Source organism: Abramis brama (assembly GCF_963993115.1).
Source record: "Abramis brama genome assembly, chromosome: 17".
Lineage (NCBI taxonomy): Eukaryota > Metazoa > Chordata > Actinopteri > Cypriniformes > Leuciscidae > Abramis > Abramis brama.
In genome coordinates this window covers 30,237,765-30,259,735 of record NC_139979.1, presented here as the reverse complement: position 1 = coordinate 30,259,735, position 21,971 = coordinate 30,237,765, and the positions used below count along the sequence as shown (strand labels likewise).

The following is a 21,971-nucleotide window of genomic DNA, read 5'->3' as shown; positions in this document are numbered from 1 at the left end:
TTCACAATGCTTCATGGGATTGTAGTTGTTTCTGTCACTAAAGCTGTGAAGTTTTCAAATACTTTTGTGCTTAAAGTCAAAGTTTGTAATGTTATTATTCAGCTCATAGCTGGTTGGCTTGGTTCATGGCTTATAGCGCTTTAACAAAGCATTTTATAAAAATTCCTATGGGATTTAATGGAAAAAATACTCCCGGAACCAGCGCCGCTATTCTGAGAGAACTTGCAACTGCGAGTTTATTTCTCATAATTCTGATAAGAAAAAAAAAAGAGATTTTTTTTCTTGCAATTGCGAGTTTATTTCGTACAACGCTGACTTTATTTCTCATAATTCCGAGTTTCTCACAATTCTGACTTTATTTATAGTTTTTCTCGTTTTCCTCAGAATTGTCAAATGTAAACTCACAGTTGCGAGTCATAAAGTCCAAATGGCAAGTAATAAACTCACAATTGTGAGAAAAAAGTCAGAATTGTGAGACAAAAAGTCGCAATTACCTTTTTTTATTCCATAGGAAAGAGATTGCAGAAACCCACAAGAAAAGCAAGGCATGAAAAAGAGCAAACGATGGCAAAGGAAGGCACTATTTAAAGGGACAGCTCACCTAAAATAAGTGTTCTGTTGTCATGTTGTCCACAACCCACATGGCTTTTTTTATTTAGGACATAAAAAACTAAAGTTTAGCATAATGTCTGAGCTGCTCTCTTCCATACAATACAATTAGCTCTAGAATGCACAAAAATGCACCATAAAAGAAGTCCGCACGACATGAGCGCTTCATTTCAAGTCGTGCAACAGCTTCGAGACTGAATATCTTGCTTGACTACTGTGGTCACCATTGCCTTTCATTCTATAGGCAAGAGCAGTTTGGACCTTCTGCTATAAATAACTCCAACAAAGTCATAGAGGTTTGGAACAACATCAGGAAATATTGATTTTTAGGTGATCTGCTCCTGTAAGGCAGCATTGCTCTCTGTTTGGCACTTGGGATCGATGTGCCTGTGTTCATGTGATGACTGTTATTGTAAGTGTGTGTGTGTGTGCGTGTGCGTGTTTGTCTGTACTCTGTAGTGTACAAAGCGATTATCTGTTGGTAAAACTGGGATTGTTCCTCTGTTCTTCACTCCTCTCTGTTCTGCTCCAGGAGAGTTTGTGTTTTGAGCATTTCTCCTGTCCTCTCAGGACGTCACTCTGTTTTAGAGTGGTTGTTGTTATATGTAGCGTGACCATTCTGAGCTGGTCCGTTTTTCTTTATCTCTCCGTTTTTCATCTCCTCTTCCGACTCCGACTCCGTCTCGTCTCTATCGGACCTCTCGTCTTCAACCGACGACTGTTGAGTAAGAACAGGAGAGAATCACAAAGACAGAAAGACAGCCGATTTAAAGGGTTAGTTCATCCCAAATAGAAACTGTCTATCTTCCAGGGAACAAAATGTGTGATATTCAAAAAATTATTTTCACACAGCTCACGGACCAATTCCACACAAAAAAAGCATAAATGTGATAATGACTCATGAAACAGTGACTTAGAAGTGTGCTTAAAGGGATATTTCACCGCTGGAAAGATGAATGTGTATTTAAATTGGGTCATTTATGTAGTAGAAATGTGAAATTATTTTAGAGGTTGGTGCCTTCTAGACTGAGAAAAGCCAGAAAATGTATTTTTGGCTCATGTGGATGAAAGACAACAACTCCCAGAATGCACTTGCTCCGCTGCCCTACGAGGCCACTCCCAAGCCACGCCTACCGGTTACAGAGGGCAGTATCGGGAGAAATGACACAACTAGGCTACTAGTCGACTCGAAACTGAACAGACGCTGTTTTATGGTGAGATCCCCCTATGGGCGGGTTGAAGACATGCGGGACGAGCTCCTCCTACTGGCTGGAGTCTCTCGCCTCTGGACAAAAGAGCCTCTGATGAGCTAAATTACCATTTTTGCGACATCAGAGGTTTTTTTCCAGACACACACTACAGAAATCTCTCGTCTCAGGGGGACATGAGGGAGGGAAGCACGGTCATTCGAAAATACTACCGGGTTTCTACTGATACAAAGATTAATGCTAATCGGTGAAGTATCCCTTTAATTGTATTGAATGTGCACTTGTAGTGTACTTCAAATCTTCATTTTTTTTAAACTACTGGTAGATAATACAATATTAATTAAAGCACAACAAAATATTATTAAAACAAAATGATATAAAATGTACTTTAAAGAAAACCTTTATTCTGATATTATTAAAGTGCACTTTTTAAGTGTACTTAAGTGTGTTAAGAAACATAGTCATGAAAGTGTCTCTGTTTAAAGAAGTACACTTATTATTAAGTGCTTGAGAGTATAATTTTAACTGTAGTGTGTTATTCAAAATTACATTTAAAGTTAATATATTTTAAACATACTAAATTCAAACTACATCAAATGTGTAATTACAAATATATTTAAAAACGTGGCACTTTTCGGTAACACTTTACTTTACAGTGTCCTTGTTACATTATGTTACATGTACTTACCATAGTAATAACAGTAAAGTATGCATAATTACATGCAACTAACCCTCAACCAAAACAAATCCAAATCCTAACCCTATAGTAAGTACATGTAGTTACTTAATATTACTCAGTATTTAAATGTATTATTACAGTGTAACAAAGGCACCTTAAAATAAAGTGTAACGTTCAGTTTCAATAGTTTCAATAGAAATGACATTAAAGTATATATTAGTTTACCATAAATGGCAGTACATTCAGCAGAACACTTTAACCATATTTTAAAGACTATATAAGTTATGAAATAACATATAAAATATGTACTTAAGTCGGTCAAAAAGAAAAATTCAGCTAATTGCATTTAATATAAATTTCAACTATAATATATTTAAATTGAATTGTAATTAAAATGCAATTAAAAGCATTACATTCAGTTCTCACTTAAGTATGTACTTTAAAAGTATATTATTTCTGTGATAAGTACTCTTTTTAAAAGTATGCTAAGGTGTCTTGTTTTTCACTAGGGTTTTGAGCCTCGGAAGTCATATGAGGAAAATATCACGCAGGTTTGAACACGAGAGCGAGAGAATTATAATACATTATTGAACTATCTTTGTTTAATTTTCTTTCTCACTCTGATCTACAGGGAGAGAAAGCGAAATAAATTAAACAGAGATTCAAAACTTCCCCACATGAGAATTCTCCTTCATAAGTCACAGACTTACAATATAAGTAAGTCTTAAGTCATAAGTCATGATCCTACAATATAATTATTTAAATTATAATAAAGATAATAATAAAAATAAGGAGAGTTTCAGTCGTGGATGCTGTTTGGTCAATCCAGTGTTTCTTTTAATAGATATATTTAAATTCAAATGCATTTGTGTATTTATTTGAGTGTTTTTTCTTCTACCTAAACTTAAAAAAAAATATTTTATGCTGTGGGAATACAAATGTAAGAATCTCTCTTTAAGATCTGCTGATCCTGAAATAGCAGCACATGATAAACTAAGGTGGGATCAAACTGGTAATTGAAAATATGTTATACTTTGCAGAGAATTTGCCTTTCTCAAATGTGTGTTTAGTCACCCCCGGTCTCCCATGTGTACAATGTTACACTATTTTCATGAGATAAACGGAAACACTGTTTATCTGTTACTGATAAAACTGAATTCACACAGACGTACATTACTGCTCAAGAAGCGGAAGGCCAGGCGTATGATCAGAGCGGCCCAGAAGATGTGCAGACACAGCAGAACCATCAGCAGCCCGTTAAAGAAGTAATAGCCAAAGAAAGGAGGGTACAGGGTCACGGGATACACCCACGTACAGTACATGATCCTGTGAGAAAGACAGAAACGCATGAGTTACTGTATATGCAGGGCTTGACAATAAGTTGTTTCATCAATAACCACTCAGCATTTTCACTGGCCACAATTTTGCTGTTGAGAAATTGCCTTTCATTAGGGGTGTGACGATACACTTAGCTCACGAGATGAGAAGATACATGAGAACAAGACGAGACAATATTTTAATGCTATTTTTAAGAAATCTTCAATGAGGATATATGACTGGAAAAATGGTCTTTTATTCCAATATTATGATTATTTCGGTCATTGAGTAATCAGTCGATTATTTTGACGATTAATCAAGTAACTGGATAATATGTTTTTTGTGTGGTAGTAAAAATAGACCAATAAACCATAGCCTTTAAAGAGGTCCTATTATGCCCTTTTATGAAGTCTTGATATTGTTTTTGGGGTAGTGTACTAGAATATGCTTTCATGCTTGATTGTTCAAAAAACATAATTTTTCACATATTTCACATATATTTTACATTATTACAGCACCTCTCTCCCCAGTCTGGCCTGAACACGCCGCTTAGTTTCGGTTTAGATGAAGCCCCTCCTTCCGAAATGTGAAATGTGCTGTGATTGGTCAGCTGGCCCAGTGTCTTGTGATTGGCAGCTCTAAGTGCGTGTTCGGGGAATGTCACGCCCCTTACCATAACCGGGAGTAGGGTGACCACCCGTATCCACCATTTAATCACGATACTTGTGGGGAAACTATGGTAACACAAACAGTAACAGTAAAACCTAAGGAGCGGTGAACCATCTTACAAAAGCGTCTCTTTAAAAGCGACAACACTGGCCCCTTTCACACAGCAATCCCGGCAAATTACCGTAAAATTGGCAGAATGAATTTACCGGTAAATTCAAAAATGTGCTGTTCACACAAGCAACAGCGTTCTGTTTTTTTACCGGTAACAGACCATTCACACATCAGTCCCAAATCTCTTTATCCGCCCGGACGAGAAGCGCTTTAGTTTCAGTATCACTCTAATTTGAAGACATTTGTAAACAGTGCTGAGTAAATGCGTCATAATTTTATGAATGGCCCAGAGCTGTTGCTCTTTCAACGGCTTCTGATTGGCCCATATAACTTCTTACATCAGCGCGTTCTGACCTCGTACGTGCAAAATACCGGTAATCTTCATTCCGTGTTCACACAGCGCATATACCGGTAATTAACTGGTAATGTTACAACTTCCTGTATATTTGAAAAGGTCCTGTTCACACATGACCTGTTACCGGTAATTTACCGGTAAGACTGTATGTGTGAAAGGGGCTACTGTCTTCTCTAATGCAGCTCAACCAGGCCACGCCCCCTTTTTTGGCATATTCTGTGGGTGGGGATCATTTAAATGAGTAACATTATGACTTCACAAAGCCTGGAAAAAAATGCATTGTAGTTCAAACGAGTCGTTCGTTGTAGTTCTTGAAAAGTGAATTCTGTTAAATAAAATATCTCCCTTTGGAGTGGACTTTGAGCTTTGTAACCTTGCAGATCTTTTATTCTCAAACAGAAACACTACACACTAACTAAAGTTAAAAAAGTGAAAAAGCATAATAGGACCCCTTTAAAATGGCTTAAAATAAAGTATCAAAAGCAAGTAATTACATTATATAAACATAATCAGCTTTTGTACATTATCTATTATAACAAATGCCTGCAGAGGTGCCACCGGCCTGGTGATTGTTGTTACACTTTACAGCATGATCAAATCCTTGTTTAATATTGGCCAGACAACATTTAATTCAAATGTCCACTTAATATTTAATATTTGGACACTTCTTTACGATAGAAATGCTACAGCCAATGTAATTTCTTGAACAAGAACATGTGGACTTCAAAACATGCAAACTCAGAGCAAGGGTTTAAACGGTTATTTTGAAATCGCGAACAACAATTCGCATACTCAGAAAAATATTAATGTATTCTCCTGTGTTGGCTTAGGGTTACAAATGATGGTGAAATGTGAAATGATGGTGAAATGTGAAATGACGGTGAAATGACGCATGTTGCGTTTCCAGATGAACGTAATAAGCAACCCAAACTCACAGGGTATACAGAGAGTTTATCAACTGAGACGCATGTAAATGATAACGCCTCAGACTTTATGCGTTCCCAAATGCACTTTAACCTAAACAAACAGCACAAGCAGAGACTGAGTTTGTGTGGAGCAGCATTTACTGTGAACGGAGCCGCTCTGAGCCGCTGGAAGAAACACGTAACCTGCAGGCATGGCGAACTTCACACTGAAACCCGCAGTGCATATATTTATTTAAATGAATATAAAAATTCAGCCTGTAAAATGTGGCTAGTGACTGTGTTACACGCCACTGCTAAAATGTCAAGCCCTGGTTATGTGACACCAAATGTAAGAGCCAATCTGGGGTGCGTTTCCCGAAAGCATCGTTAGCCAACTATGGTCGCAAGTTCTGTCGTTACCAGTAGAGTTCAATGGACATTGCGATGAACTTGCGACCATAGTTGGCCAACGATGCTTTCGGGAAACGCACCCCTGAACAGTTTGTATATTAAAGGTGCAGTGTGTGATTTTTAGCGGCATCTAGTGGTGAGATTTGCGAATTGCAAACAGACAGTAACTCACGGCCTTTCTCTCAAATTGCAAACTCGAATGAGAAGCTACGGTGGCCGACGTAGGATCAGAAGATGTCATCGTCCGAGTCAGCAGAGTAGCAAGTCAAGCAATGAGGTTTCTTTATATTATATTTTATATTAAATTATATTTACTTAATTATTCAGTAAAACCACATGTTATTGTGATTATTTTTACTAGCCATCATTGTGTTAGTCTTTTATTCACTGACTTTACCATAGCCTGTTTCCATGCTAGTTAGTATAAGATAAGAGCTATGGATAAGAGCATCAAAGCAGCTAGGTAAGGGGAAATAGCTAACGTTACGATGTCCGAGGCGTCGTTCAGACAGCATGTTTTTTTCCACGTTTGCAGAGTCAGGGACAACCTGAGTATTCTGCTGCGTCTTTTTCTGCTGCTTCTCATTCAAGTTAGTGACGAAATGCGCTCTGTAGCGCTGTTTGTTCGCTGTCGGCTACGGTAGAAACATGACGTCACGATATGTCGACCTTCATAGAAGGGGGTGGCCGCGGTTATGTAGATATAAATGACTCATTCTAAGGTGATACAAACATAACGGTTCATTAAGTAAAGTCTTTATACACCACTGAAAACATAGTTATGGATTTTATATTGCATTTCTGTCAATAGATCCTCAGAAATATCACACATTGCACCTTTAATTATCATTTCTTTCCTTCTTGTTGTTTGTTTGAGGTAACAGTAAATTTAAGGTGCTGTTCTATATTTTTATTTTGTAATGCAATGTATTGTAATGCACATTATATTCCTGTATTCATGTCTATTTATGTATTTTCTATATTATTTCTTATGTTTATTCAGATGTTTAATTCCTGTTATGTTTCTCTATTAGCCACTCCTATCTATTTGAATATACATTTTGAGACCAGTTTAGACTTCTTTCGGTCGGACTTTAGGATTAAACTTGTGTTTAAGGTGTATAAGACAACACAAGTAAAACATATCCATTGCATAAAATCATAGGTATCAGGAATTCAAAGGATTTTTCATTTTTTTTTTTTGTATTTTGTGGTTTTGTTTTTGATTAAAGTAATATTTTTTCACTTTATGACGAATAAGAACTGTTCTCCTGCCATGTAACATTAGCTCTGATGCAAAACCTAGTGAGCTGCCTTGCTGTCTACTACCTACATAGGCAGCTGCCTTCTAAGGCATCATACTAATTTGCAATGTATTACACACACTTACTTCTTTGTCTTTGTTCTCAATCAAACAATTTAACACCTGGCTTTACTTATAAAGTATAATCTATCTTATATCCACAGAACAACTGTATCATAATCGAAACTGGTGATGACAACATGTGTGTGTGGAGAAATTGAGAGAGAGACAGATGAGATGTGTACCGGAAAGGGAAGATGAAGAGGCGTGTGACGATGAAGATCGCAGCAAACAGGATGAAGATGTAGTTGCATGCGTTCTTCCATCTCGCGTAGTTAAACATCTTAGCTGACTGAGAGAGAGAGAGAGATGATATGAGGGAGAGAAACTGATGTGTATAGAAGAGGTAGAGGGAGACAGAAATGGTTTTTCTACTGATATACATGTCATGAGTTCTTTATCCAAAATCTAAAGTTTGGGGTCTATAAGATTTTCGTAATGTTTCTGAAAGTCTCTTATGCTTACCAAGGCTGAATTCATTTGATAAAAAATACAGTAAAACGACAATATTGTAAAATATTATTGTAATTTTAAAAAGCTGTTTCCTAATTAAATCTATTTTGTAAAGGGTAATTTACTTCTGTGATGCAAAGCTGAATTTTCAGCATCATTACTCCAGTCTTCAGTGTCACATGATCCTTCAGAAATCATTCTAATATATTGATCTGCACAACTAATATGCCCAGATCTTTAACCACTAATATACACAACATCTATCCTAGTCCACTCTCTTGACAATATCACATCGATGTCCCATTGGGTCTCTGTCTCTGGTTGTTCTACTCACCTCTAGTAGATAGTCAGCTGAATCATGCATGAACATGATGAGCGTTCCCGCTCTGATGTAATTAACACACCAGGAGAAACTGATCAGCATGATGGTGGCCACATGATGAATGATCTGCTCTTTGAAGTCCTGGAAGAAAGCGTAAGATAATGCTGATATCATTACACCATTATGAGATGTTCATACTACGCCTCTCATTTTAATGTGATTCATTATAAAGAAAACAGTGCAATAAAAAGGAACTCAGTCATGACTCACTAGTTTAAATTACACACAGCTAATACATTTCATGTGTTTGAACAGTCATTTCAGTTGTTTATCATTTTTTGCCTTTCCCATGAGATCCAGTTATAGGGCCCTATTTTAACGATCTGAAACTCAAGTATCAAGCGTGAAACGCAAGTAACTTTGTGGGCGGGTCTCGGGCGCTGTTGCTATTATACCGGCGGGATAAATGACTATTGCTCCCCACGCAAATCTAAAATGGGTTGGTCTGAAGTAGCTACATTACTCATAGGTGTGGTTTGGGCATAACGTGAAATAAACCAATCAGAGCATCATCTCACATTCCCTTTAAGAGCAGGCGCGCTTGTTCTATAGCGGATTCCTATTATAACGGCGGATTTGCCAGTCGCGCGCCAGGAGCGGTTCACAGCCGAGGAGACAGAGAAGTGACATTGTATGGGGATGGGAGAAACACACCCAAATAAGCTTCGGTTAAATAGGCGTAGGCCTATAATCATTTTGGTAAATGTGTAAGCTAGATTTATGCCTATTTTTTCACATCTTCATGGACACCACAATGATTTCCCTCGTGTGGAATATTTTTCCTTGTAATTATGTATGGTTTGCAAAAATGCCAACTGCTGCGTCTGTGTGTAGATATGAGAAGCAAAGTGTATGCGCGTTGTGCACACGCTACACTATGGCCAAGCATGCGCCCTCAAAATAGCATATGAACGCGCCACTGACTTTAGACTAGGTTTTTCCTGGTCTGTGGTGTAATTTTTTTCTGGAACTGCAAAATAGCACCAGGGAACGTTTGCGCCGGAACACGCCTCCTCTTTGCGCTGAACCGCCCCCGGGAGCGCAAGTTCATTCCCTAATTTACCGACGTGCATCTGTGGAGGGAAAAGTCCGCTGTGCGTCGGGTGCAAAATAGGAATGACACATGCGTCGGTGTACAAAGTCAGTTGCGCTGGGTGCAAGATAGGGCCCATTATGTTAGTCAATATATCTTTCAAAATTTTGTTTATAATGACCATTTTCCACCCTTCTTGAGTGGATTTGTGTGAATATTAACATATTTTTGAACAGAAACTATGACATGAACATGGTTGCTCCTTTGCGCTTAAAGAAGATTAAGGAAACTAGTCCAACACCGTTGTATAACGAGCATACTCGCGCCCTCAAGAGAGCAACCTGAAAAAATTTAGCACAACTGGAAGAAAACAAAACTAGAGGCATTTCGCATTTCGTGGCAGGAAAGTGTTATTGCATACAGAAAGGCCTTATAAACGACTAGATTTGCTTACTTTTCGACTCTCTTAGAAGAAAAACACAACCCTAGGTATTTATTTGATACACTGACTAAATTAATGAGTAATAAGGCTTCAAATTCAGACGTTTCCAAACAGAACAGCAGTAACGACTTTATGAATTTCTTTACTTGCAAGATTGATACTATTAGAGAGAAAATGATAACCATGCAACCGTATCAGATGTCATGTTATATACTCCCTGAGGAACAATTCCATTAATTCTTTGCTAAAGGAGAGGAAGAATTATCTAAACTTGTTAAATCACCAAAATCAACAACAATCACAACTGTGTTCCTTTTCAGAAAGAAATGTAATATGTGTGGATTTCCAGTTAGGATTTAGACCATTACAAATTATTTGCTCTTATCATCCGATCATGGTTATATCTCTTTATTAATGTTACTGGATCTTAGTGCTGCATTTGATGCATGGTTCGTGGTTCAAATCATACTTATCTGACTGTTACCAATGTGTAGCAGTAAATTAAGAGGTTTCATATTGATCACAAGTTCAGTACAGATTACGGCAAGACTCAGTACTAGGACCATTTGCTTTTCACCTTGTACATGTTACCCCTGGGAGATATCATTAGGAAACATGGCGTTTATATTTTTTCGCGCCCTGACGAAACATACCAATTCACAAAATTAACGGAATGCATAGTTGGATATAAAAAACTGGATGCCTAGTAATTTCCTACAACTTAATTCTGAAAAAAAAAAACAGAGATTCTAATTATTGGAGTTGAACGAAGGTCTTACGGGTTTGTAACAACATGAGGGTGAGTAATTAATGACAGAATTTTCATTTTTGGGTGAACTAACCCTTTAATAAACAAACTCCAGCTGGTCCAAAATACAGCAGCTCGAGTTCTTACTAGAACCAGGAAGTATGACCATATTAGCCCCGTTCTGTCAACACTGCACTGGCTCCCTATTAAACATCACATGCATGTTAAAATCTTACTAATTACTTACAAAGCACTAAATGGTTTTGCTCCTCAGTACTTGACCAAGCTCTTAACGCATTAAAGTCCTTCACTTCTATTGCAATTTCAAAATTCTGGCCAGAATATCAACTGCAGGAGGAGATTTTCCTATTTAGGACCCAAACTCTGGAACAGTCTTCCAAGGCTTGTTCGGGAAGCAGACACACTTTGTCAGTTAAATCTAGACTAAAAACACATCTCTTTAACCTGCCACACACATCACACATTATCAATTTCTATTATTCAAATCCCTTAACGGATTGTTAGGCTGCATAAATTACGTCAAACAGAACCGGGAACACTTCCTATAACACCCAATGTACTCATTACATCGTAAGAAGAATGGCATCTACGCTAATATTAGTCTGTCTCATCCTTATCCCGCGGTTACCGTAGTCAGCCGGATCCGGGCCGTATCCAGATCAGATGGTGGACCTGCATCAAGACACAACCACAACGCAGCCCTGGATGTCAGCAAAGACTAGACAATCCCCTGTGAAGGCATCGTCGACACGACAGCCGTGGGCACTGATCCTCAGCAGAGACCACAAGAGCCATTTCTGACAGGGCGCAATTGCACTGAGGGCGTGTCCGAATCCACTTTTGCTGGTTTAAAGACGGGAAAAATGGTTGCCGCGCCCGGCGCATGGTCTAAAAGGGTTCTCCCTATTCTCTCTTAATGAGTAATGGGTGTGTTTTGGGCGTAACATGCAAAAAAACAACCAGTGTCTCATCTCCCATTCCCTTTGCTATTTTGTTTTTAAAGATATCTATTTACATGCCGGTATTTGCAAGTGGAAAAATTGCATGTGGTCTCCAGAGCACAAACGGATCTGCTCGTGCGCGAGGTTAAAGCGTGCAAGCAGATCATCTACGGGACAAGCCGGATTACACCATATCTTTATGTACACACAATATTAATCTTTTACATTGTAATCCTTTTATTTTTAATATTTGGCTAGTTTGTGTGCTGTGTGCCCTGTGTGTGTAATACGCAGAGTGTACGTGCGTGGTCAATGACGCAGTCTGTTTCAGTTCCCTCAAAATAGCAACACACCAACAATGCGCCTGAACACACCTCGTTTTCAGACCAGCAGCCCATGGGCGCACAAATAGGCGCAAATGCATTTGCTATTTAAACAACGTGGCGCAGGACATGAAAATGATAACCGCGTCAGGCTGAAACTAGCAGAAAACACTTGTGTCGCACTTGGCGCTGCATTGCGCTAGGTGTATGATAGGGCCCTTAATATTCAACAATATAATTGATATGACTGTACTGACGCTGTTGTATGAGAACTGAACTGAGCTGGATGGTGACATAATTCAAAGCAATAAAGTGCTTTATAGATTAAATGAACTAATTTAATAATTGATGACCTTTGTAAAGGATCTTAATCAACACTCAACTGACAGCTGAACAACAGCAGAAATGCATTTTCTTGTTATCTCTATAAAGCTGCTTTAAAACAATCTGTTTTGTATAAGGTGCTATATAAATAAAGGTGACTTAACACTATAAATGAACCGTTAAAGCTAAGGTGGTGGTCTAAAAGTCCACATCACAGTTTTTAACTGCCATATAGAAGTAAAATAATGACAAATGTCTTTGAAAAAGCATGTTGTCTTGCACTGAGTTGCAACTGAAAAAATAATGCATTGCATTAACAGTGCTTGCATTTTTTATGCATTGTATTTTCTTGGGCTTGCATTTTTGGGGGCTGCAATTCAACATGGTTGCATATTTAATCTGTAAATATTCAAAAGGAAACATTTTAACACATTTTTAAAAATACAACAATAAATATTCACAATCATTTAAAAATATTTTATTAAAATTACCACTACAATATTCAACAGGCAATGTTTGGTTCACTTTTTTTTTGCGTCATAAATTTACTTACACAAATTCAGGTTCAAATGTGAATGTGAATAAAGGTTTTCCTTTTTCTAATGTCAGAGAGTTGCACAATAATTTTTTTAGTAAAAGTAGCACATGGAAACATATTCTAAACATCTGTCATCAACCTTGCCGCAAAAACAAAACAGCCTGCAATGATTCCCATAAACTGCTGCTTTGAATACCGTTCTGCTCAAATAACAATAACTAGGTGTTTGAATAAAACGATTCATTGAGATGCAAAGATGAGGTTTGCAGTGTGATATGATGACGGTATGACTTATGGCAGACTTACTTTACGTTTGACATCAGATGCCACACTGAAAAGAAGCGAGGTGTAGAAACCCAGTTCCAGCATGTAGTACCAGTACTGAGACGGCAGGAGGGTCTGAATGAGAGAGATACGGTTCACTGACTCAGAGCTTTCAGCAATCTGACATTTGATGACATGAGCTTTACAAATAATGTGTAAATTATCCTAATCTAATCGTTATTACTTGGCTGCAAATTCAGTTAGATGCAAATTATATTACTTGAGTGGAAGTGGGTGGTATGACCAAAACCTTTATCAAAGAATTTCTATCACTTTTACGGTATCATTTATCATTGTACTTCAACTACTGTACTTGCAGATAATATAATATTAATGAAATATAAGGCCACTTAAGTGCAGTTTAAGACAGTATACTTTACATGACTATGTTTCTTAACAGACTTAAATGCATTTTTACAAAGTGCAATAATGTGAAATTAAAAGGTTTACTTGAAAGTACATTATAAATGTGTGCTTTAATAATCTTTTGTCGTTAAAGAATTACACTTATTTGATGTGTTTACTAACATACAAAAGCACATGTAAAGTACTTTATAATTTTAACTGCAGTGTGTTATTCAATATTACATATATTTTAAATGCACAACATTACATTGTTCACACTTAAGTACGTTCTTTTAAAGTATATTATTTCCAGTATTCCAAAGCAAACTTTTTTTTCACAAGGGTTTCTCTCTTTATTTTGAACTTTATGGGTGCTAACAAAAAGATTAAAAAGCTCCTATTCAAAGCTATGTAAATGCTTGGTTCTTATTCACCATATATGCAGTATGTTAAGTTTGTTTCTAATTGTTGTAGGTTGTCTAATATATTCCATTTGCTGGAAATGACAAGATGCCCTTTAAAAAATGAGCAGCTCTACATGATGTCTGTCTTTAGTGTGTCATGTTTATAAAGGAGATATAACTCACCAGAGTGGGGAACCCTTTCCACATCTCCTTTAGATCGTACAACCAGGGTTTCTAGAGAAAGAGACAGAGAGGAAGGATTGTGTTATGCAATAAATCAGCAGAGGAAATAAAATCAGAGCTAAAACAGGCTGAAACTGCAAATGACTTACATCTATCAGTGCAACAAGACCACCAATGAAGGAGAGAAGATAAAAGGCGAATCTCCAGCTATGAAAGAACAAAAGGGTCAAGGTTAAGTTTAGTTAGTACGGTCCAGTTATTCGCTGCTGGAAGATGCTGTAACAGCACCATTATGGGGTCTTTTTAGCGCAATTTTCCAACGGACAAAATTGCGATTGTTAACTCATGATTTCTGTTCTGTCTGTGCGCACCAATCTTGCACTTCTATCTCCTCCTCAACCAGACCACCTAGAGACTTCGGGTTTTCGGCATTATGTTAAGGAAGGTCTAATCTCGGGAACGCACAAAAAAAAAAAAAAAAAAAAAAACATAAAAAGATTTACTATCTCTTAGTGTTGTGATCCCATGACGTCAGAAAATTGCGCTAAAACACTCACTGAATTTTTATTACTTGTTTCCATTTATGGTCATTCTAAAGAAAAGCTGTGTATAAATGTTCTTCAAGTACTGTAACATAAAAAGACAAATATTTCATTATATTACAAGTTAGTGATGCACCGAAATTGATAACTGAAAGTATTTGGCTGCAAATTAATTCTTGGTTTCAGACAAAACTGTTTTGGAGGGCCGAAATCATTCACTGAAATGATGACGTTTACAATTTTTTACAGTCACTACGACCAATTTCCTGTAGCTCAATAATTAACCCTATAGAGCAGCAGTTTGATAAATATAAGCATTACATTACATATTTATTATATTTTGACAACCTGTTGTCTTGATGTTTGAAAAAATTCCATCATGAAAACAAGTTTTTATTATAGCCACCATTCAAATTATTATATTTTAACAACGAATTAGAGGAGAAACATAATTATATCATTAAAAAGTTAATATAAAACGCCTTATATGATATCTAAAGTGACCCTATTATGCTACTTTAAAGGTTCCTGATTTTGTTTTGGAGGGCTCCTACAACAGGTTTACATGCATCCAAGGTCAAAGAACATCACCTCATTTCTCAAAGAGTCTGAAAACTATTAGTTTGAACTATTCATTCTCCCAGTCTGTTGAGATTGGTCTACCGCTTACAGCGAACTAGAACAGAAACGCCTATTACCATAGTTGAATTTCAGCTTCCTCAGAGCTTGATACGCAGTGACGCGAACAGTAATGACGATGTCGGGTTTTCAGTATCAATTCCATCTCGAGTCCTCATCCTTGTGAAGTACATCAAAGTGGATTTGCAGTGCTGAAAACAGCACATTCTCGACATGTTGACAACACGAATCACTCTTCCAGGCCTCAGCTAAAACTACAGTGTTTGGGGGCGGGTCAAAGTAGACGTGAAAACTTTAGTTCCAGTTTCAGTGTTTCTGTAAAAATAAAATCCTCTAATTAGATTTTTTCACCAGTATTTGATCAGTGACATTATTCAGGGTGGTCCCACCCACACTATAGAGATGAATGGAAATGCTACATATAGAGAACCTCCTTGGTTACTATGCACATCCTGAATGCATAGTTTCTAGCCATAGAATTCAATACATTAGGCTTTAAAACCTGAGATGGGTGTGTCAAAAAAATGCGCAGTGCTGTGGGCCTCCGGGACCAGGACTGAAAACCACTGCATGTGGAAGAGCCTTTAAAAGTTTTACTAAACATATGAATAATTGAATAGGTGCCAAATATCAGCGGGAACACTTCAGAAGAGAGTCGCCTTTTATACAGAATTGACTCAAGCTTATACACAGGCAGTTCACTTACAGAAATTACTTTTAATAAACCTGCCTGTAATCTCACACATTAGCAGCTAAAGCTCATCTTATTGTAAATGGTCCATGGTAACAGGATTATAGAAAGTGCATGTGAAGAACAGGGTGTTGGTGTGTTTTTACCTGGCCTCACAAAACTTCTTGAGAAGGTTGGGTCTGTCTTGATTCCTGCGCCGCCTGAACCAGCACTGGACCTGTCGCTCTGTCCATCCCGTCTGCTTGCACAGTTTCTCAACTGAACTCTGGATGGTAAAAACCAAATGATAACTGTTGTGGTAGTGTGGGGCAAATTGTGATTCATTTATAAGTGCAGTTAGAAGTGTACACACCTGTGGGGGGTTTTTAGTTGTGTTGCAAAAGTAGGACTCCAGTGTTAGGTTGTGTGTAGCTCGCCTTCTGACCGTTTCCTTAATGCCCAACAGAGAGGCTACTGGTGTAGCAACATATCTGAACATACAGGGACATTATTTTGAAAAGAAATTAATACTTTTATTCTGCAAGGATGCATTAAATTGTTAAAAAATATATATATATTTTTAGAAGAAGGGATAGTGGGGGCTCTGGAGGAGGACATGGGGGGGGGGGTTGCATGGGCATGTGAGGAGCCAAGGAGGAGTCAGAAATCCGACCACCACCGACCACAAGAGTTGGAAACCTGGGTGGAGCCGAGGAGACACGGAGACCGGGCGACACCATAGGTCCTGGAGGCCGAGGCGAAGCCAGGGTGCTGGAGGACTAAAGGTCCTTGCAGACTAAAAGAATATAAATATTATGTTTGCATAATAAATACGACCTCACGTTGTGTCAATCACGTGTACACACTACCTTGGAAACTTTCATAAAAAAATTCGGATTGGGTTCGATTTTTAGCGTTTTTCGCATCCGTAGCAAAGCATTTTGAGAGGTGTTTTGACAATTCAGAGCCACTGAATGACAAATATGAAAAAACGCATACGAAAATTTCGGACTCAGTGTACAAGGACCTTAAGGTGGAGCCAAACAGAGCCGGAGGGGTGGAGGGACAAGGCGCAGCGAAAGACCCGGAAGTCCGTGGAGTAGACAGAGCAACGACTAACCATGGCGGAGCCAGAAGGACGAGGGATCCCAGTGGAGCCGTAAAGACAACGATACCAGGTGGAGCAGAGGGAGGGAGGAGCCAAGGTGGAGCCGAATGGTCAACGGTTCAAGGTAGAGTGACGGGCTCAGCGGTTTGTGGCGGAGACAGGGCCACATGCCAAGGCAGAGCTGGAGGCCGGAAGACCCAAGGCGGATCCGCAGAGCGGAGTGGAGCAAACAGAAGAAAAGCAGAGGGACTGAAGGGAATCAGCGGACAATGAACTGAAGAACACCAGGGTGGACGGGAGACCCTGGAAAAACCTCCAGTTCTTCACACAGTTATTTGGAAGTTATGCACAGCTCATATATAGGTGGGGCTCCACATCATGCCCTTAAACTACACTAACACACTCTCTGGGACGGACATTGATGCCGGCTCACACACCTGGTCAGACTTTTTGTTGGGCTCGGTCTCCAGGACAAGGATGGGCTCGGACATGGGCTTTGTGGCGGGCTAAGGCTCCAGGTCTGTAGTGGGCTCGGGCTCTAGGTCCGTGGAGGATTTGGGTTATGGCCTGGGGAGGACTGGAATAGACAAATGCGATCGGGAAAGGGACTGGATAGCCTCGAGCACATTCCTCGTCCATTTCCTCCACAACAAAATCAGAACCATCCAGCCAGAGAACATAATTGGTGTACTGGGCTACTGATGTGCTTTAATTTCCCGGGCGATAGGAAGACAAACAGATGGTTATCCAGCCCTTCCCTAAAACATGCTTTGAATATGTGTCTCCTCCAAAAATTCCTCTGTACCTTTCCAGGGGACAACCATTTTGACCACTTAAATTGTAATAATTTTTTACAATATTTCTTTTTTTGCAGTATTTTCATCAAATAAATGCAGCATGGTGAGCATCTTTCAAAACATAAAAAAATCGTCTATGGACCATTGTTATATGTAGGCTATTCCATTTATTGTACTTTCTTTTACAGGCCTGTTTTATTAATTTCATGCACTGTTTTCTATTGCTCCTGTCTTCTTGTTTTGTGGACTGTGTATTTTAAATGACATTGCTTTTTTTAAATGAATTGGTAAATTTGACCCTTTGGACCCTTATTTGACCATTAGTTAGAATTTTAGAGAGCTGCTTCGCAGATGATATATTTCTCTGTATTTTAGTGCATTGATTCTAATTCAGCCTCTTTTTCCTTATCTTTGATACTCACAGTAATAAAAAGAGAGAGAGAGAGAGAGAGAGAGAGAGAGGGGTGGGAGAGTAAAACGAAGGGAGTGACGCAGGGAGAGAAGACATTAAAGAAAAAGCATGTCGACAGAAATAGAACTGAAGACCTATTTATAAGCATGCCAGACAGAGGCCAAGAGAGAGAAAGAGACAAAGCTTATCAAATATCTGACAAAGAGAAAAACTGAGAAAACAGAGAGGAAAAGAAAGATGAGTGTAGTGATGTAGCTTTGGACCCACCTCTCAAAGACCTGTCGAATAGCCATAAACAGGATGGCGATTGGCAATGCCACCCACAAATCCCGTGCCTTCGCATAGACCCGCCCATCACGGTCCTCCAGGTCAGCCCATCCCAAACCCTCTGGGAACCACAGACGCTCCTGCCAGAACACTTCACTCAACCACTGCAACATACTGCTGAACACAAAGACACAACGATGATGATGAGTCTATCTGTACGTCTGTCTGTCCATCCAATTATCCATCCATACATCCATCCATCCATTCAAAACGGTCTTGGAAAAAGTGGGGCCTTAGTGTCAAAAAGGTTGAGAACCCCTGCTCTACATATGGCTCAGGTCTCAGTGGGACCTTTTTCACCCATTTTTTGCTACATCAAGTGAAAATGGAGCATTTGTGTCTGGCACAGAAACACTGCAGGATGGCAAACACATTGAACATTGTTTGTTCTAAACCTCTTACCCTCAGTATGAGCAAAAATAGCAGTGTTGCCTTTGCAAACACAACTGTGTTATAAAATCTGATATGGGTACATGTACTGGCCCATGTTAAACAGTGACATATGTTCATACAATGCTCTTTTAAAACATATGTTAATGTTTTTGGCTCCTAGACAACTATACTGATGGATTTACACTCGCCTTACACAGATCATCAGATAATGACAGATCACAGGCCTCAAGTGGGTGGAGTGACTGGTTAAGTTACAACCTCAGAACAGACCACAGTTGATCTATAACCTAAATGTTGAGTTAGAATGGTCATTTATTTTGGTCATTTTAAATAGGAAGAGCATATGTGCTGTATGGCATTGCAGGGCAGGGGTCTTGAAATCAGACTGAGGCAGATGTGATGTGATGTGTGTGATCTGCCCAGATGCACCTGAGGTTTGTGTGATGTGGTGGTGACTGGTGGGCTAATTATTACAAGCGCTTGCTGGAAACATGACCAAAGGGGGAAAACTCTATTCATTCACTCACACAGTTTTTTTAAATCAATAGTACTGACCAAATTCAAACATGTGAATGTGTGATTTCTGCCACTGCTTTTGTTTTCACAATAAGCATGCAGCTTAATTTTCAAAGTTACATTTAAAATCCACCTGCGCTTCTGAATGAACATGATGCTTCTGGCTATTACTCATATTAAGGGTTAATAATTTTTCACAAGCTCAAATTGAAAGTTTTAAAGTTCAGTGTGTGCGTCATCCTGCAGCGTTTGTGCTCCAGACATGAACAATCCTCACATCAACGGCTACAGTCTGAGCTTCAACCACAGACTAGGTTAACACATATACCCCCGGTTTCAAAGACAAGGCTCAAGTGTCAGACTAAAATGCATGTTTGAGGTGTTTTAACTGAAAGCAACTTGCACTGACATATCTTAAAACATGTCAGTGTCATTGTTTTGTCTCAAGATGCACTCCAGTAATGCTTTTTTCCAAGGCATGTTTATAAAAGCTACTAAAATGTGTTAATTGAACTAAGGCCTACTCTTGGCCATAGTCAAATTAAAAACTAAAACTGTGAAACTACTTGGTGACTGTACATTTAATGTTTTACATATTCCAGGGCTAAGCCTGAATCTGCGCTCAATGGCTTTACAACACAGATAACTAAGATGGAGATCTAACGCAGAGTGGAAGGATGTGGTCACTGATGCAACTGACTGAAGCATTGGAAGATTGTAAAAGACGCAGCATGGGAGGATTCGTTGTTTCTGAAAACACAAAACTTTGCAGGTTTGAAGTGTCATAGTAACAGACCACTCAGGCCCTGTTTACACGTACATGGTTATTTTGAAAAACGGAGACATTTCCCTTCGTTTGCGCCCTTCGTTTACTAGCAAACGGAGGATTCGCCAGTGAAACCGATTGTTTCTAAAAACTCCGGCCAGAGTGGAGATTTTGAAAATCTCCGTTTGCATGTAAACTGAGAAAAACGGAGATTTAGGCAGCGACGTCACAGAATGTGACTATTTGTGTGACAGACTCGGGATTCTGATTGGCTAAGGTGGGCTTGAGCTTCTCGTTACACTGCCACCTACAGGTTTGGCATGCTCTTGACAGCATATACACAGGTTCGTGTGTACGATGTTATTTTTGAAAACGAAGAGGGGCGAAATGCCCGTTTATGAAAATAGCCATCCACGTGTAAACGTAGCCTCAGTCAGGAAAATGCATGGACCAATGCATTAAAAAAACAACCTATCTCACACATACATGATGTAATAGTGCAGCAGTTTATGGGAAGGATTACACAGTCGACAGCAAAGAAATGATTGGGAAATGTGCATTTGTAGGAAATATCTCAGCAGCAAACGTAGTACTTGATGACGTCTCATGGCAATCGCATGAATTAGTTCTTCCTCAGAAATGCTCATTATAGCAGTCTGGTTTCTTCCTGATGTTCAATTCAATTCAATTCGCATTTATTTGTATAGCGCTTTTCACAATACATATTGTTTCAAAGCAGCTTTACAGAAAATGCATGAGTCCACATTACAATTTAGAGTGATCTATTATCAGAGGTAACTGTCTATGTATTTCAGAAATGTACATATACAAATCACAGTTAGCTGTACTAATTTAAACAATGTAATAATTTAAGGCAGAAGCAATGAGCTCATTGACGTAATGAACACTTGTTTGTTAACAAAAATAATTATGACAAAGAAAATGGTAGCATTGGTGCGTGTTGATTCAGAGTTTGCGTCATCTGAAGTCTTGCAGGAGTTGGCGCCGTCTGATAGATTGATGAAATCTGTGAATCTGACCATCTATTGCACAAATACACTGAAAAGCATCGGCTGGCAACTTCATACTTGGCAGTACCATATTTCAAAGAAGATTTAAGTATTTTATCTATCGATATCATTTAATTACATATAGGCCTGGTTTCAGGATTAGACATCAGTTCAGTTAGGATATTTAAATAGCTTTAATAAAAGTACCTTAGAAAAAAAAACATATTTTAAGATATGCCAGTGCAAGTTGCTTTCAGTTAAAACAGCTCAAACATGCATTTTGGTCTGGGACTAGACTTAGGCTAAGCTTTGTCTGTGAAACCAGGGAATAAAGATTAATTTAAGTGTGATTTTTTTTTTTTTTTTTTTTTACCCACTCAAGTTCGCACTTAAGTATATTCTTTTAGTCCACTTAAACCCCGTCACTTTCTTACAATCGACCGCAAGCTCTTATTCGTTTTTGAGTGCCACTCCCACATTCCAAAAACCAATCAACAACCAATGGAATCAATCAAGGAGGTTAAGCATTATCTATTTCTGATGGACATTATCAATCACCAGAGCAGTAAACGACATGTGACTGATCCCTCTATACTAGAGCTCCATGTACCGTACAGCTGAAGTGCGCAGAGACACTGATCTGTGTTTCACTGAGAGTGTTTCCTCTCGCTGACCCCTCCGAGAGGACAAGCTCAACCAGATG

General features: G+C 38.7%; 1 protein-coding gene across 2 annotated transcripts in view; it reads right to left on the bottom strand.

Annotated features, from left to right (window-relative positions):
• Nucleotides 1-613: 613 nt before the first annotated feature.
• cers2b (ceramide synthase 2b) overlaps nucleotides 614-21,971 on the bottom strand; it is a 43,949-nt gene continuing 22,591 nt past the window's right edge. Inside the window, exons 2-11 of one of the 2 annotated variants that reach the window (XM_084088189.1) lie at nucleotides 18,524-18,700; nucleotides 16,313-16,430; nucleotides 16,107-16,225; nucleotides 14,238-14,295; nucleotides 14,089-14,139; nucleotides 13,139-13,231; nucleotides 8,415-8,543; nucleotides 7,813-7,919; nucleotides 3,669-3,822; nucleotides 614-1,327 (exon numbers count right to left, since the gene is read on the bottom strand). In XM_084088189.1, the coding sequence (XP_083944315.1) occupies nucleotides 1,184-1,327; nucleotides 3,669-3,822; nucleotides 7,813-7,919; nucleotides 8,415-8,543; nucleotides 13,139-13,231; nucleotides 14,089-14,139; nucleotides 14,238-14,295; nucleotides 16,107-16,225; nucleotides 16,313-16,430; nucleotides 18,524-18,696 (1,146 nt within the window). In that variant the 5' untranslated portion in view covers nucleotides 18,697-18,700 and the 3' untranslated portion in view covers nucleotides 614-1,183. The remainder of the gene's footprint in view (nucleotides 1,328-3,668; nucleotides 3,823-7,812; nucleotides 7,920-8,414; nucleotides 8,544-13,138; nucleotides 13,232-14,088; nucleotides 14,140-14,237; nucleotides 14,296-16,106; nucleotides 16,226-16,312; nucleotides 16,431-18,523; nucleotides 18,701-21,971) is intronic. The other variant, XM_084088190.1, reaches the window with a different exon arrangement.